Genomic DNA, 15,095 nt, shown 5'->3' with positions numbered 1-15,095 from the left:
CTTCTTCACTGGCAGTTTATTTCTTTCTTTTTCCTTTTTTTTTTTTTTTTTTTTTTTTTTTTTTTTTTTTTTAACAAGTTCAACTTGCCCAAAGCAACTGCACTTGGTCCCAGAAGACTGGAACACTCGCTTTGAAAGTTTCGCTCAGAGGCTGCTAATAACCCTTGGAGCGAAACCCTCCCTGCAAACAAGTAAATTATAAGAATGTTTAGATCTAACTGAAGGGGAAAAAAATTAAGAAAAGGGCGAGATGGCTCTGGCTGCTCCCTGCCCGTCCATCCGACGGCGACAGCTGCCTCGCCAGAGCCGGACGCGATTCACAAGCGTCCTTTCCGCAATCGACCCGTTTGCTTTCCAGAATCCTCCTTTAAAATCCCGCTCGAGAAATTATTCAGACTTCGTCTCCGGCTCTGCGGGGTGCTGTTATTCCACTCACTCCTTAAAAATGTTCCCCCCATAAACCGCTTTTTAATATTCCGTCCTCCTTTTAAAACCTTTACCCTTTAGATTTATAGAGCGGCTACGAGAGGCAAAACATGTATTGTTCGCTTTTCAATTAGAAGTGCATTTCGGATTCAACTTTCTGCATGTAATTTATAAGACCGCGTTTTCTTCACCCGAGAACGCAAAATACACGAACAGGTTTCACTACAGGGTAAAACTAAGCATGAGGAACTCGCTCAAAATAAAGTCGGCGTTCAATATAGAAAGATTTGCGACGTTATGAAGGCGGGAAAAATCTCCACCAAACTCCGACTCAACTTTCCTCCCACATGTATGCACAGCGCTGAAGATGAAGCATCTATGCTGTTTAATTAATACAGAACAGCGTGTCATGGAAATTTTCAAGACAAGCTCCTCATCTGAAATTAAATTAAATGAATCCGCGTTTTGCTTGGGAGTATGTTTAGGGATTGCTGGTTTGGGGTACCGTTTGTCTGTTCAACAGCATTCCTTAAACAGGCTTTTGGGGAATGGTGATTGAGAGGGACGACGAAAATAAACAGTTAAAGAAATCTTAGGATAAAAGAGAGTGTTTGAAACAACTAAAATATATGCATGGGCCAAATCCATGTGTTGTAAGAGGGACAGATCCGTGTGCTTGATTATGTTGATTATGAAACTGAGGAACTAACAGTAGTTCACAGAGTTCTTTTCATCCCGTGAATTTCCTCGGTTGCATCGTATTGATAGATACGGGGGGGGGGGGGGGGAAAGACAGACAGAACCCATTTCTAAAATCACAAACCTCTCATCCATACAGATGTTTAATAATGGGGGCGCCCCCTCCCTCCAAAAAAAACCCTCCCAACTGGGTAATTGGCAACAGCAGTATAGAACTCTTTTTAACCGCCAAGTCCTAAATTAATTCTGACAATCAAGCAGACTTTTTCGTATAGAAAATCGGCTTTTCTCTTTAAATGACCATGTCATGCTTTTCCGTAGGGGTAAAAACTAAAACTAGCGAGACGTTGACGAGGTCTGAAAGGAAACGATACTCCGAGATAAGAAAGAAGAAAACTTTGCCATAGACCATCTGATGAAAACTGCAACTTTCCTCCTGCCCATGTCGGAGGAGAAAAATTGATTTCTGTTTCAGCTAAGCCTGGGCTTTCCGAGCGGGATTGGAGTGGGACATGCAAGGCAAGAAATGACCAGTTTTGCAGCTAGTTGCCCTGAACCTCTGCTGAATCCATTTTCCTAAGCAGCCCTCCGAAAGAAATCTACCCTCACCACAGCCTTTTCGGGGAAGCGTGCCTTCCAGGGAAGGACCTGGGCTTTAGACAAGAAAAACTGCTACTGAAGGGTTGCCGGCCGTCTCCTCAAACGACTGGTACCAACGCAAAAACTAAAGGAAGGGAAAAGCGAGACGCAGGATGCTCCTCGCGGAGTGAGAGCGGTGCAGGCACCAGCTGCGGCCCCCTGCCCGGAGCGTCCCCGGGCTGGCCCGGTGCGGAGAAGCGGAGGGTGAGGGGTGCCGGAGTGCGAGAAGGGGCACGATACGTACGGTTGTTGGGGTCGCTGGTGTGCTGGTTCAGGGGGATGATTTCCATGCGCTGCTGCCCGTACAGGTAGTAGTCCAGCTCCTCGGCAGTGCAGCGGTACCGAGCGGCACCACGGTCGCCGCATTTGCCGCCGCCGCTGCCGGCCCCGCACAAATCCTTGCCCTGCAGGGGAGCCGGCGCTCCCCCGGCCGGGAGCTCCGAGCTCTGCAGCGGCCCGAAGACTGGGAGCTGGGTCACAGGCAGGGCGGTCAGACCAGCCAGAGAAGCCGCCGCCGCAGCGACGCAGGACGAGGTGGAGGAGGAAGACGGAGTGGACGAGGAAGAGGAGGAGGAGGCGGAGGAGAGGGAGGTCGGGCGCTGGCGGAGATTGTCAGCCGGGGGCTCGGCTCTCTCGGGCGGCTGGAGTTGGGCGAGGGGCCCGCTGCTTTTGAGCTGGCTACTCTGCGGGAAAAGCTGCTGCCAGTGCTGCAGATAGGCGGGATCCACCTTCAGGAACGCGGATCCGCCGGGATCTCCTGGCTTCAGCATCGCTCTGCCTGTGGAGCGGGAGGGAAGGGGACAGAAGACGTGAGACCCCCGCCCCGCCCCGGCAGGGCCGCCCCGACCCCACGGTACGGCACACGCTCGGACACAGCGGGCCACGCGTGGGCTCTGCCCCGCGGCTGTGCGGGATCGGCGGTCGGACCGTACGCCCGTCGCTTCCCCTGCCCGTGGCCAGAGTCGTCAGGAGAAAACCTCGTTCCCGAAAAGCCCCAGAAAGAGAAACGTGGTGGCCGGGGCGACAAGGCTGTCCCCCGGTGCCCGCCCCGGAGCACGGGCAGGACGCGGGCGGTGGCGGCAGCCCCTCAAGCCGAACAGCCCCCCGCCGACCGCAGGGCGCGCAGCTCACCCCGGTCCCGGAGCACGCACTGCCTTCCCTTTTCACTCCCTTCCCTCTGCGCGGAAGCAAACGACTCTCCGCTGACAACAGGGAGGAGGAGGAGGAGGCGGAGGAAAGTTCAGTCACACGCACACACGCGCGGGGCTCTCCTGTCCGGGCGCTGCTGTTTTCCACTCGGGCGTTCACAGGCGGAGTGCGCAGACAGCGCCCTGCCCCCGGGAGAAGGTGCCCCGCTGTGCCGCACAAGCCGGAGCGGACCCGGCTCTGCCTTACCTGAGCGGGGTGAGCGCTGCTGCGCGGGAGGCGTGCGGAGGTGCCGGCTGCCCCGGGAGCCTTCGAGCCGGACAGTGGCCGGGAGCCAAGACTTGTCTGGTCTTTGTCCACACTGGAGCGGGGCGATCCTCCTCCAGGTGCCGGGGACCGGCGGGCCGGCTAGCTGCGAGCCGCCGGGCTCCCTCTGCTGTGGCTGCGCATCGCAGTCGCGGCCGGGCGCTCGGATCGGCTCTGGCAGGCTCTGGGCGAGACACGTGGGTTTTACGACAGCGCAAAATACAAGTGTGTGTGGTGTGTACGAGAAGGAGGGGAGGGATCGGGAAGTTACCAGCGAGTCTGGATGCAGAGCTCTTTTTTTGGCAACTTCCCCCACTTTGTTCCTAGCTCAACTTTTAAAGGTGCCCCTTTCTTCCCTTCCTTCCTCCTTCTCTCCCTCCCAACCCCCAGCTTTCTATCTCTCTCTCTCTCACGACAGTTTCCCTCCCTCTTTCTCTCTCACTCTCTCTCTTGTTCCCCCACCCCAGCTCCCAAGCAGAGTCGCCCCGAACAGAGCTGGGCTCTTGGCTGTTATCCTGCCGGGAGGGGAGCCACGAGCCCTCCCGAGTGGGATCCGCTGCCCCGACCCCAGAGCCGAGCTGCGGGAGCCTCCCGACCTCGCCGGCCCGATCGCCTCTTACGGGCCAGCCTCCCGCTAGCTGAGCTCTTGCCTCACTTGCTTTCTGCCCCTCGGGGTAGCTAGGGTGGATTTTACACACCTACCCGACCCATCCTGATACTCTCAGACAGTTCGCTGAACACCTGCACTGGATGACATGCCTCCCTTTACCCTCGGCTACCTGAGCCCAGTTCCAACACAGCTGAGGGAACCCACAGCTCCAGAGTCTCTCCTTCCCCAGACCATGCATTCTCGAGCACCGCTAGCACGCCTCACTCCTGTTCCTTGTACTCGGTTACCGCGCGGTGCAAGAAGTATGCCAGAGGGAGATGCAACCTGTGGCGAGAAACTTCTCATCTCTAGCGACTTTTCGTCCCCACTCTTCTCAGAAATTTGCGTTTCCCGGCCCGCTGCTCACTTGTTGAGCTCACTATCAATCAGTATTTGACAGGCTTGGGGCTTTTTTTTTTCAGTTTCTTTCCTACACCATATGAAAAACCAGACGAGAACTATAATCTCTTAGGTATATGGCACGTACATAGTACGTCTTGCATTTGGAACAAAATGCACGAACTGTGCATCTTACCAAAACATCTCTGGTGTCAGAGGAGCCCTCGTAGACAGGTGTTATGCTGACACTGAATGCACAATTGCCTATAAACATAACACGTGAGCGTGTAAAATCTTTTTACCATTCTCCCCATCCTGTTTCTAGTTTCTTTCCCACCCTCCATTCTCGCAGAGCCTGGGAAAGCTGCTGCTGTTTAGACTTTGTCTGTGTCAAAGGCAGGACATTTTAACACAAATTTGAACAGGAATGGGGCAAAAAATGTTTTGACTAGAGTAATTTTGACAAGGCCATCCGTCATCTGGTATATAGATTGATAACACCTAAATTAAAGGCAAACACGAGTAGGAGTACCCCCAGCACCCATTTTTAGGAGTTATAAAGTAGGATATAAAAACCCTCTTTAAGTCTTTGATCAATTCCATTATGCAATATGTAGTAATTTTCATCCCTCTTGCTCTATTAATCCTCTTTCTGAAGTTCTGCAGCGCTACTGCTCAGCTGGGGGACAGAGGTGCGGGTTGGAAGTCTGTTTGCACTGTCGCTGGCGTGTTGACTGCACTGACAGTGGGCGCGCTTGGTTTCCTCTGTTTTCACTGCATTAATACGTCTTGTCCATATCCAGGTCCTTCCTGGTCACAGTTTTCCGATTCTTTCAAATTTTTTTTTTTTTTTTTTTTTTTTTTTTTTTTTTTTTTAACGAGAACATCTGTGCGAAGATTGTTTTTCCTACTGGACTTCTTTCGAAAGCACTGAATTGTTTTTAGTGGTAGCAATCTCAAAAATTCGTTTTGCGCTAGAAAAATGCGATGAAGTAGAGCAAAGATCCTAACTAATGGACTTAAGAACATTGTCAATACCAGCATTTGCTCCGAATTGTTAGCAGAAGTATTCCATGAGGGTTTATATTCAAGAGTACTTCAATCTGTTGCTTACGGCATTTTTTAAACAGACAGAAAAGTAGCGCTTTGAGCGATCAAGGTGTCAGAGTGAAATTTATAGGCTCCCTTGACACTCCGGGACCCTGCCGAAGCAGAGGAGAGGAGGAAGGAGGGCTGGCGGTCCTTGCCTGTCCTCAGGCCGTGCGGAGCGCAGGGAGGGAGCGGGTCCCTGCCCGCTGCTCCGGCCAGCCCCTCACTGGGCGGGGGCGGCGGGCACACTGCGATGGTCATTTGGCTTTTGTCCTTAGCGACAAGAAGCCCCGCTGTCCCCAGGGTGGGAATGGAGGAGAGCCCGGCGGGGAGGGAAGGTGGGTGAGCCGCGGGCGGGCGAGCGGCGGGCGGGGAGAGCGGAGAGCGGAGCCGGGCCGGAGCGAAGGGCAGCGGCGAGCCTCGCCCGGGCACTGCTCCTCGCCCAGCCTCCCCAAAACACCGCCGCTCCCGGCCCCGCCACTGCCTCGGGAAGGGCAGAGCAGCCGCATCCGCCAGCAGGGCTCCTGAGCCTGCACCTCCCCGAGGTGGCTTCAGCCAACCCTGACCTCTGGTCTTGCTTCCCCAGGCAGAGTGGTTTGTGCGCGTCCCTTCTGTCTCTCACGAGTTGGTCTGTTTGTTACTATTTCTTGGGTTTGATTCTGTTGTGAGGTTATTTCTTAAAATAATAATTAAAAAAAATCATTTCTTTGCTCCTGGATATAAAGATGAAAGGGGAAAAAAAAAAAAAAAAAAAGGAGGCTTAAGCTACTGCTATCTCCTTCCGCTTCTCTCAGGCTTTTTCATTATTTAGCGGACGAGTGCTGAAACAAATCACATTGACCGTTTAGAAGGCGATCAAACCTTTATAAAAATCCATCGCCTACAAATCGATTGCTGAATATTTGCTAGGAATTTGTTCAAAAGAAATAAATAAGGAGGGTAAGTGTATTAAATGCAAAAGGGGAACACGGTGGTGTTTTTCTTCATTGATTAATGACCTCTAAAATAAAACAAGTGGGAAGAGGAGCCAAGATCGATAAATTAACTACCCAAATTCATCATTTTCTCTGCGATTTTTTTCCTTTTAGGGTGTTTGGTTGGGTTTTGTGGGGTTTTCTGCTTTCTTTTTTTTTTTTTTTTTTTTTGGTTGGTTGGTTGGTTGGTTGGTTGGGTTGTGTATTGTAAACAACACTTATGAAGGATGCACTTCTCTTTGGAAAATTCGAGGGCTTTATTTTAGGCTTGGGTTAGAAAAGGGAGCTAACCCCCTTTTAGCAAGGGATTGGAACGGGGACACCCTATCTGATTTCGTTTGACACACAATTAAAAAGTTTGCCTTTCATATTAATTAATTCTCCTGATCTGGGGAAGACAAATGGTCGGTTACCTCTGACAGGAGTCCGATAAAGGATTCAGCAGCTTTCCTTCTTGCCCTAGGCGTCTCCTCATTCCAGTTTTAAGGTCACGAGCGGCCGAGTTAATAATTCATTAATATAGACATTTATTCAGATGGGATTCACGGGGATTCGCGCTCTCCTACATCTCACCACTTCGGATTCCAGTTCCCCTCGAAGAGGAGGGGGAGGAGAAGGGATAGAGGAAGGCTGTACACAATGGCATTACACGGACCTGTCTCCACGCACGTGTTTGCACCGTGGTGCTCCCAAGGCGACCCGTGCCGGCTCAGCCCAGCCCCGCTCCGGCGGCGCCGCTCCCCGGGCCCGCGGGCAGGGCGGGCTGGAGGCGCCTCCCGACCCTTCCCGGGCCGGAGCCAGGCACTGCCCTCCGCCTTCTGCTTCCCCGGAACCAGCCAGCCGCCGAAGCGCGGCAAGAGTCCGTGAAACTGCCCGAAAAAGCCGCTGGCAGCGCGTCCCGGGGCCGGGCACGGCGTGCGGGCAGAGGGGGCTGCGGCCACAACCCCCGAGCCGGGGATGGCTGGGGGGTGTCAGTGAGGATGGCTGGGGGGTGTCAGTGGAGGTATCAATGGGGATGGGTGGGGGGTGTCAGTGAGGATGGCTGGGGGGTGTCAGTGGAGGTATCAGTGGGGGTGGGTGGGGGGTGTCAGTGAGGATGGCTGGGGGGTGTCAGTGGAGGTATCAGTGGGGATGGGTGGGGGGTGTCAGTGGGGATGGGTGGGGGGTGTCAGTGGAGGTATCAGTGGGGATGGGTGAGGGATGTCAGCGGAGATGGCTGGGGGGATGGCCTGGGGGTGTCAGTGGGGTGTCAGTGGGGGTATCAGTGAGGATGGCTGGGGGGTGTGAGTAGGGTGTCAGTGGGGATGGCCTGGGGGTGTCAGTGGGGATGGCTGGGGGGGTGTCACTGGGGGTCTCAGCGGGGTCTCTGCCGGGGGTCTCGCCCGGCTGGTCCGCCGGGGCTGCAGAGGCCGGGAGGAGCCCCCGGGGGCGCCCCCGAGGCCCGGCGGGGCGGGGCTGGCCGGGGTCGCTGGCGGGGGTCGTTGCCGCCGCTGTTGCGATTTACCCCAGGCCCGGGGGTATCCCTCGGAGCGGGTCGGGACGGGCGCCCGGTCCGGCTGTGTGACACCGCTGTGTGACACGGGCTGTGTGACACGGGCTGTGTGACACCGCTGTGTGACACGGGCTGTGTGACACGGGCTGTGTGACACGGGCTGTGTGACACCGCTGTGTGACACGGGCTGTGTGACACGGGCTGTGTGACACGGGCTCTGCGACACCGCCCTGCTGCCCTCCCCGCGGCCGGCGCAGCTGCCGTCCCGGGGGGCTGAAGGGGCTCCCGCACGGAGGGAACTGTGTCCCTTCCTGGGGAGCAGACAGCAGGAGGCTGTGCGAGGGGGTGTGCTGCGGGGAAGAAAGGAAAACACCTGGCCACGTGGAACTGGACAGCGAGTGTTAAATGATTTGGCAATGGCCACGAGGCAGATGCCAGCCAGATCCGTAATGACTTTCTGCCACTATTGACCTGATACGGATGTGAACTAGTGACCCTTGGGGCAAAATGTGCTGTAGTCTATTACCAATTTCCCCAGCCACCAAATCCTCCTCACAGACAGATCCAAATATTTATGCCCGTCAACAAAACAAACTCTGCTCCAAGAAAGGCGCACTGCAGATGGGATGAGAAAAGGAATTCTCAGTTGTAAAGACCAACTAAAAAGAAATCAGTGGCATTAAGGAAGTTGCCATGAAGTTGCCAAATTTGGGTTAATTTCATTTCTGCTTCCACATAGAGCCCATATGAAAATACTCTCAATTATTTGAGAATTCTAGGTGGAGTGTTTTGTTTAGTTTTTGGTTGTTTGTTTTGTTTTCTTTTTTGTTTTGTTTTATTGGGTTTTGGTTTTTGTTGTTGCTGTTCTTGTGGTTTTGTTGTTGTTGTTTGGGGTTTTTTTTTTCTTTTTAAATCCAAAGACAGTGTTTGGTCTATAGTGCAGTACTTAAAGATGTTTTTCCAGATAGGATTCTAGAACTTAAAATACAATTTCTGGGTAATGAGAGGATTAATAGGCAGAATATTTTAATCACCTCTGCATCTTTAAGGCCAACTTCTGTGGCTTTTTGATGCTTGCAGTCTGGGTGCACACTCTTACATGTACATATGCAACAATTAAAAAAAAAAGTGGAAGGGAGCAGTCTGAAAGGCAGACCTGCTTTAAAATCCCTGATGTCAAGCCTTCCAAAACCAAGTGACTCAACATTTTGAATGTAACTCTGGGTGGCTACCTCAAGCAGAAAAACAGTGTAGAGAGTTTTCCTTTATCTAAAAATAGCTCTCAGAAATACAGAATCTATTAAATATGATTGTTTGCATATGACATAAGAATGATAAGGTCTGGACAAAGCTGCCATAATATTTGCAGAAATAAATGGAAATTGTGGGGTTTCTTTCCAATTTTGGTGCAGGATTGTAATCGTGACTCAATGTTTTGGACAGAAAAACTTCACATTCTCTGTTTTCCATTTAAGTGCTTTTTCAAAACTTTTACTTTTCTTACATATTTCTGCTGGTCTGAAATCTAGTAGTTTGGTCAGTGATTTTTTTTTTTAGGAGGGAGAGGAGTTGAGTTTTTTGTTTGGCTTGGTTTTTCTTGTTCTATTTTGTTGATTTTTATACTTTACAAACCACCACTGATTCTATTGATGGGCAAAGGGAAAGACTGACAGTCCCAGGGAACAAGAGTTCAAAGCAGGGATTGTATCTTCCTTTGCTTTGTGTAGTAGTGAAGTAGTAGTAAAAGGCTGCAGGTACAATTCTGAAATACCTGCCCGGCCAATGTTCACTTTTTCTTACTGGTCTATGTCTGGCAGGTGATCATTTGCTTAAAATAAGACCATATGTCAAACTAACTTCAGCAAGTCAGATTCTTAAATGCAATTGTTCATTCTGACACCATTATTCAGGAATAGTTATCTTGGATTTTATGGTTTAATCCCAGCCAGCAGTCACTTGCTCCTCCTCCACCAGGGATCCAGGAGAGAATGGGAAGGGTAGAAATCAGAAAACTCATGTTTTGAGGTAAAAACAGGTTAGTAGGGAAAGCAAAAGTTGTGCATATAAGCAAAGCAAAACAAATAATTAATTAACTGATTCCCATGGGCAGTCCACTCCAGGACAGCAGTACACATAAAGCTGACTTGGGATGGCAAATACCCTCAGTGCAAGAATACATCCTTTCTGCCTTCTTCTCCCTTCACTTTATGCATGACATCAGATGGTCTGGAATGTCCCTGTGGTGTGTTGGAGTCACCTGTCCCAGCTGTGTCTGCTCCATCCTCTCATGCACCCCCAACTTTCCTCACCAGTGTGGCAATAGGAAAAGCAGAAAAGGCCGTGGCTCTGTGCAAGCCCTGCCCAGAAATAACAAAAACATCTTTGTATTATCAACCCTGTGCTCAGCACAAATCCAAAACACAGCCCTGTACCAGCCACTGGGAAGAAAATTTACCCCAGCCAAACGTAGAGCACTGGTAAAGTTTTGTGTGAGAGAAGGAACTGGGGAGAGGGTAATGGTTCTGGAAGAGCTGCTAATGAGTATCACAATGTGTACCATGAATACTGTGAAAAATGTCTGGTCACAGCTTTAGCACCAAATAGAAAATTTTACTTGCTACAACATTATTGCTAGATAGCACCTTATGAGCAATGGAATTTTCTAGGTAAATTAATGAAACTGAACATTATATGAAGACTCTAGGAATATCTAAATCAAGAACTGAGATACCTAAGTAACTACAGTACAGTACTTGCCTTTCCACCACAGCTGCTTCAGATAATTTTCCAGTGCTTTACCAGACAAATGCTTGTTTCAGTTCTTCATGCGGTTAAATGTTTTCCATGAAGTTATCTAGAACTATTGAAGTCCAAAACTGGATCCAGAAATACAGATGTTAAAAAATAAATTACAGAGATAAAACATCTGGCTTTTCATTAGACAGTGAGCCTACTGAAGCTGGCAATTTTCTGCAGCAACATTTATGTTCTGACATTCTCTAGTGTCAATTATTAAAGGTAGGAAGCCCAAACCAAACAGCTGATGTATTGAAACATATAGAATGACTACACACTTCAGGTGCTGCCAAAGTACCTCGTTGTAAAATCCTGCACTCTTCCCTTCTGACGTAGAAGAATCAGGTTTTCTGGATTCCTGTTTGGCTTCTGACAACCAGACTGGTCTTGTTATTTCATCTTGTGCTCCTGACCTAAATCTATACAGGGATCTAACCCCTTGACTGAGAAAAAGAAGTAGAATTTTGTAGCCTGTCACAGGTACTTACCCTCTATCCAGCTGAACTGATATTAAAAAAAACGGACAATCCTAAAAGGCAAAGCTTTAGACACACATGATTTTGTAAACTGTTCCACATTTTGGCTGGAACACGTTAGGTGTTCTGCTACACTGGCAGTGCAAGAATGGATTTTGGGTTTAGATGAGAAGAGAAAGCATAGACTGAGAAGAAACACTTTGGTTGCTGAGTTCAGTACATTGATATTGCAGTCAACTGTGGAATAACTGCTAAGTCCAAAGAAGTTTTAAAATAAATAATTTTTTAAAAAGCAGCATAAAACTTCAGAATACAATGCACCATTGGTAAAGAAAGGGAAAGAAAATTGATGCCATGGACCTCTTGCACTGAGACAAGAGTTGGTTAAGTGGAAATGCCCAAGGGACCTTAGAAAGTGAATACCCAACAGAGAACAGAAGACATAAAAATGTCGAAGTGTAATAGTCAGGTTTATTTTATAGACATAAAAAACCTTGACTATAAAACCACAAACTCACCAAGACTTTGAGCATATCAGTGCACTTTTATCAATTCCTGATATTTGAAAGAAAGACAAACAAATAATTTATCAGAGTATGATTTTGTACCAGGAAAAAATAGAAAAAGCCCTGATGCAAAGCACCCCATGGTGGGATATAAAGATTGCATTAAAAAAAAAAAAAAAAAAGGAGGTGAGAGTCAGCCTATAGCAGCTGGGATCAGGCAACACCTGTCCTGGCATTTTGGGGTAACCACTGAGGAAAATGCAGGGTAAGAGTCAAACAACAAGCAATAGCATTCCATCTAACTTCTGGACAACAAACAATGCAGGAAAGCATCAGGGACTGGGGCAGCAGTTACCTGCACCCCTGATGGCACAGTCTACAGAACAGCTGGAGGCCAGAAGGGAAGGAGGAACTCGACCAGAACGTGAGGATCAGGTAGTGTGCTGCTCCACGTGGAGCCCTCGGTGAAGCAACATGGACAAAAGGTTCAGTCTTGCCTGACAACCACTGTAGACAAATCTCAGTTATTGTGGCTAAACTCTGCTCCTCTGCAGGAACGTCCCTCACAGCCACTGCTGTGGCCACAAGATCTCAGTTCCACCCCAAAGCCGAGAGCTGTTCCTCCCACACTCCATTTCTGGCATGCAAACTGTTCCTCTAGGATGAGTAAGGGATATCTCCTTCCCCTTAATCCCAAAAGGTTCACTGCTGCTTCTTTTGTTCCAGTGAATGAAACTCATTGCAGATACATTGTCCTGATCTCCATGACAGCAGAGCCTGGAGGTTCTTGGAATTCACAGACTGTGAAATTTGTTTTCCTGACACTCTTTTTGTTGGTTATTTAATTTAAAGTATGAGAAAGTGCACTTTAAGACAGATTCTAGAGTTACTACAGGAAACTTATAGGACAACACATGAGTAGTAAGGTACAGGTGTTTCATATGTTGGTAACTTAACCAAAGTATTATACTTTCACTTTGAAATTTATTCTCGGACTATAAAAGGCTATTGTCCTGAAATAATTTTATCACATTTCTTCTGGGGCTTAAAATCTGCAGATAGCATTATGCAAAGGAATCACATCCTTAGTCAATTCATGCCAGTCAGATTAATACAAAATATCCTCAGAGGCAGGTTGAGCTGACTGAAAGGGACCTCCCACATTGATTGTTCTGCTGGTTGAACATGTTACAATTTTTAGCTGTCAGGTGAAAAAAATCAACTATAAAAAGTTGGTAAATTCTTCTCAACTGTGTGGAAAATAAAGTCTCTCTGTATGGTCTTTGTGTGACACTGAAGGCCATGAGAATCTGCAAAATGACCTCTACTGCTATACACAAGGGCATTTGGGATCCATTTAGATTTCCTTGTCAAGATTTCCTTGTCTACCAAATGCTCTATTAAAGAAAATGTGCTTAGTGTTAAACTTGAAAATTTGTTTACTGTTACCATATTTTAAGTAAATTAGTCATATAAATGCATTCATTTTTTATTGTAAAGTTCCTGGTAGGACTACTGCTTCCACTAGAGCCTTTATAAATTTCAAATTTCTCTAAAGGTAATAATTTCAATCTGTTAAGTTTACATTTCCAGGGAATGTAAGATAATCAAAGTCATGCTCTCAATATCATATATGATAAGGAATTTAAGGCACAAGCAGCATATGCAGGTCAGTGGAGTTCTTGCACAAGTCATTACTCGTGTTGCCTCTTTTCAGACATACAAACCCAAATCACACTTCTTAAATATAAACAGATTACTGAGCTATTTATGTGAAATAGATTTACAAAATTCTGGAATGTTCTCACTGCTTTTCATATGAAGCTACCCATTTCTCTGGTGAAACAAACTTATATTGCATGCCAGGCAAATTAATTGACCTGGTGTGCCCTCCAACATTCAAAAACTTCTGTATTTCAGAATAATTTCCTGTCTATTCTGCACCTGCATGGATTATTGCAACATTTCACACAAATCAATGCAATGGCACTACCTATCATAAAATACCCTAAAACCCACTGATAGCATAAAAATATTAAGCTTAGCTAATAGTATTTGTACTATACTATATTTACTCTAATACATACAAGTGATCTTCATTACAGAGAAGAAACAAATGCAGTCACCACACAAATCTAAACCATGTCCTATACATTTAAACAAAACCTACTATGGTACTTTCACAGTACTTTAAAAGTTCAAACAGATTCTAGCAAGAAATTAGTTTTACATTCTCTGTTGACAGATTGCTGTCCTTCCTGTTCCTGAGCAGCAGATTATAGTTACATCTACAGGAGGTGAGGTGAGTACACTCCTGATCTTGCTCTTCTGCTCTGTTAAACCTCATGTTCCTTGAGCAGCCCTGGCATGCACCTTTTCAAACTTTTTCTTCCTGTCATTTTCACGGTTAATTTGGTTGTCCAACATGTAATCTTGCTTTCCCTGAAACTTCCAGAGTCCTTCAGATTTGCAAAACCATTAGAGAAGAGCAGAGGCAGGAAAGTTGAGCAGCTAGCAAGAGCACTAGAGACACTACTTTCAGAAATTAGCATCCAGGAATGTAAAGATACAGAAGTAGTGCCCAGAAAAACAATTAGAAAAAAATGCAGATTATTCTTTTCGTGAGTACCTCCTAGTTCCTTCAGGCCACAAAGTCTCATAATAAAGGCTGGACACACTTAACTTAGGACTGCAATATTAGACTCCCTTCAGTGAATGCAGAACAATGTAAGGCATACAGACCATAACAAAAAGTTATGTCAAATCATTCATTTAATGATTATAGTTATAATTACAAAACAAAAGATTATGGGTCTGGAAGAGAGGAAGTACCTCAAAGACAAAGCATACATTTTGAGAAGCTCTCTTATATACTATATATTATTTATTTATTGATTTTAAGTTTTTGGTAATCAAGAATAAAGAGTAATAAGAGTGAGCAAATTTTGATGGCATCAGTGCATCCCAAGTCTCACTGATTTCAGCAGGACAAATGTTATAATAATCACTACTAGGCACTGAGAGGTCAAAGCTTGCATTTTTCAATCAAGCTCTCATTTTCCATCTTAGAAAAAATTGAGGATCTGAAAGACACGGCTTTAATCACATGCTTTAGACAAAAGAAGAATCATTTTAATATAACTAAAGACTGCAGTAATTCTCTTGTCATTTGGAGTCATTTGGAGGGAAAATGATTCCTCAGCTAAAACCACATGACTTGAAGAAATTACAGAATCACTATTACTTCTTTTGAAATCTGCCTAATCATGTACAAAGGGAGACAACATTAACAGGCTAATTCAGAATACCTAAGCACCTCTTTCAGGTTCAGCACAAGAACTGGGCCTTTCAACAAAGTTGGTTTAGTCTTTGGAAAAAAAAACTTTAAGAGACATTTTTCAGAGTGTATCTTCCATGGAGAGTGCTCAAGGGGTATTTTCTGCATTAATTTTTATAAAACAGACTTTTCTAGAATGGTCAATGGTATGCCAATGTGTGTGTAGGCAATACAGTGCCCCCTGAGTACAATTTGAACTTGAGTTCCAGCAGGTTTATCTC

General features: G+C 47.1%; 2 protein-coding genes across 2 annotated transcripts in view; both read right to left on the bottom strand.

The window, feature by feature from the left end:
* Positions 1–4,043, bottom strand: part of PRDM6 (PR/SET domain 6) — a 76,702-nt gene extending 72,659 nt beyond the window's left edge. Inside the window, exons 1-3 of the mRNA XM_079331604.1 lie at positions 3,919–4,043; positions 3,160–3,400; positions 2,009–2,542 (exon numbers count right to left, since the gene is read on the bottom strand). Coding sequence (XP_079187730.1) covers positions 2,009–2,542; positions 3,160–3,400; positions 3,919–3,927 — 784 coding nt within the window. The 5' untranslated portion in view covers positions 3,928–4,043. The remainder of the gene's footprint in view (positions 1–2,008; positions 2,543–3,159; positions 3,401–3,918) is intronic.
* A 6,096-nt stretch (positions 4,044–10,139) lies between these two features.
* The window catches only part of SNX24 (sorting nexin 24), a 121,288-nt gene continuing 116,332 nt past the window's right edge, over positions 10,140–15,095 (bottom strand). Inside the window, exon 8 of the mRNA XM_079331607.1 lies at positions 10,140–10,149. The gene's annotated coding sequence lies outside the window, so the exon portion shown is untranslated. The remainder of the gene's footprint in view (positions 10,150–15,095) is intronic.

This window comes from Erithacus rubecula (assembly GCF_903797595.1).
Source record: "Erithacus rubecula genome assembly, contig: SUPER_Z_unloc_5, whole genome shotgun sequence".
NCBI classification, from domain to species: Eukaryota; Metazoa; Chordata; class Aves; order Passeriformes; family Muscicapidae; genus Erithacus; species Erithacus rubecula.
Note: the sequence above shows the minus strand (reverse complement) of the source record. Positions and strands in the feature narration are given on the sequence as shown.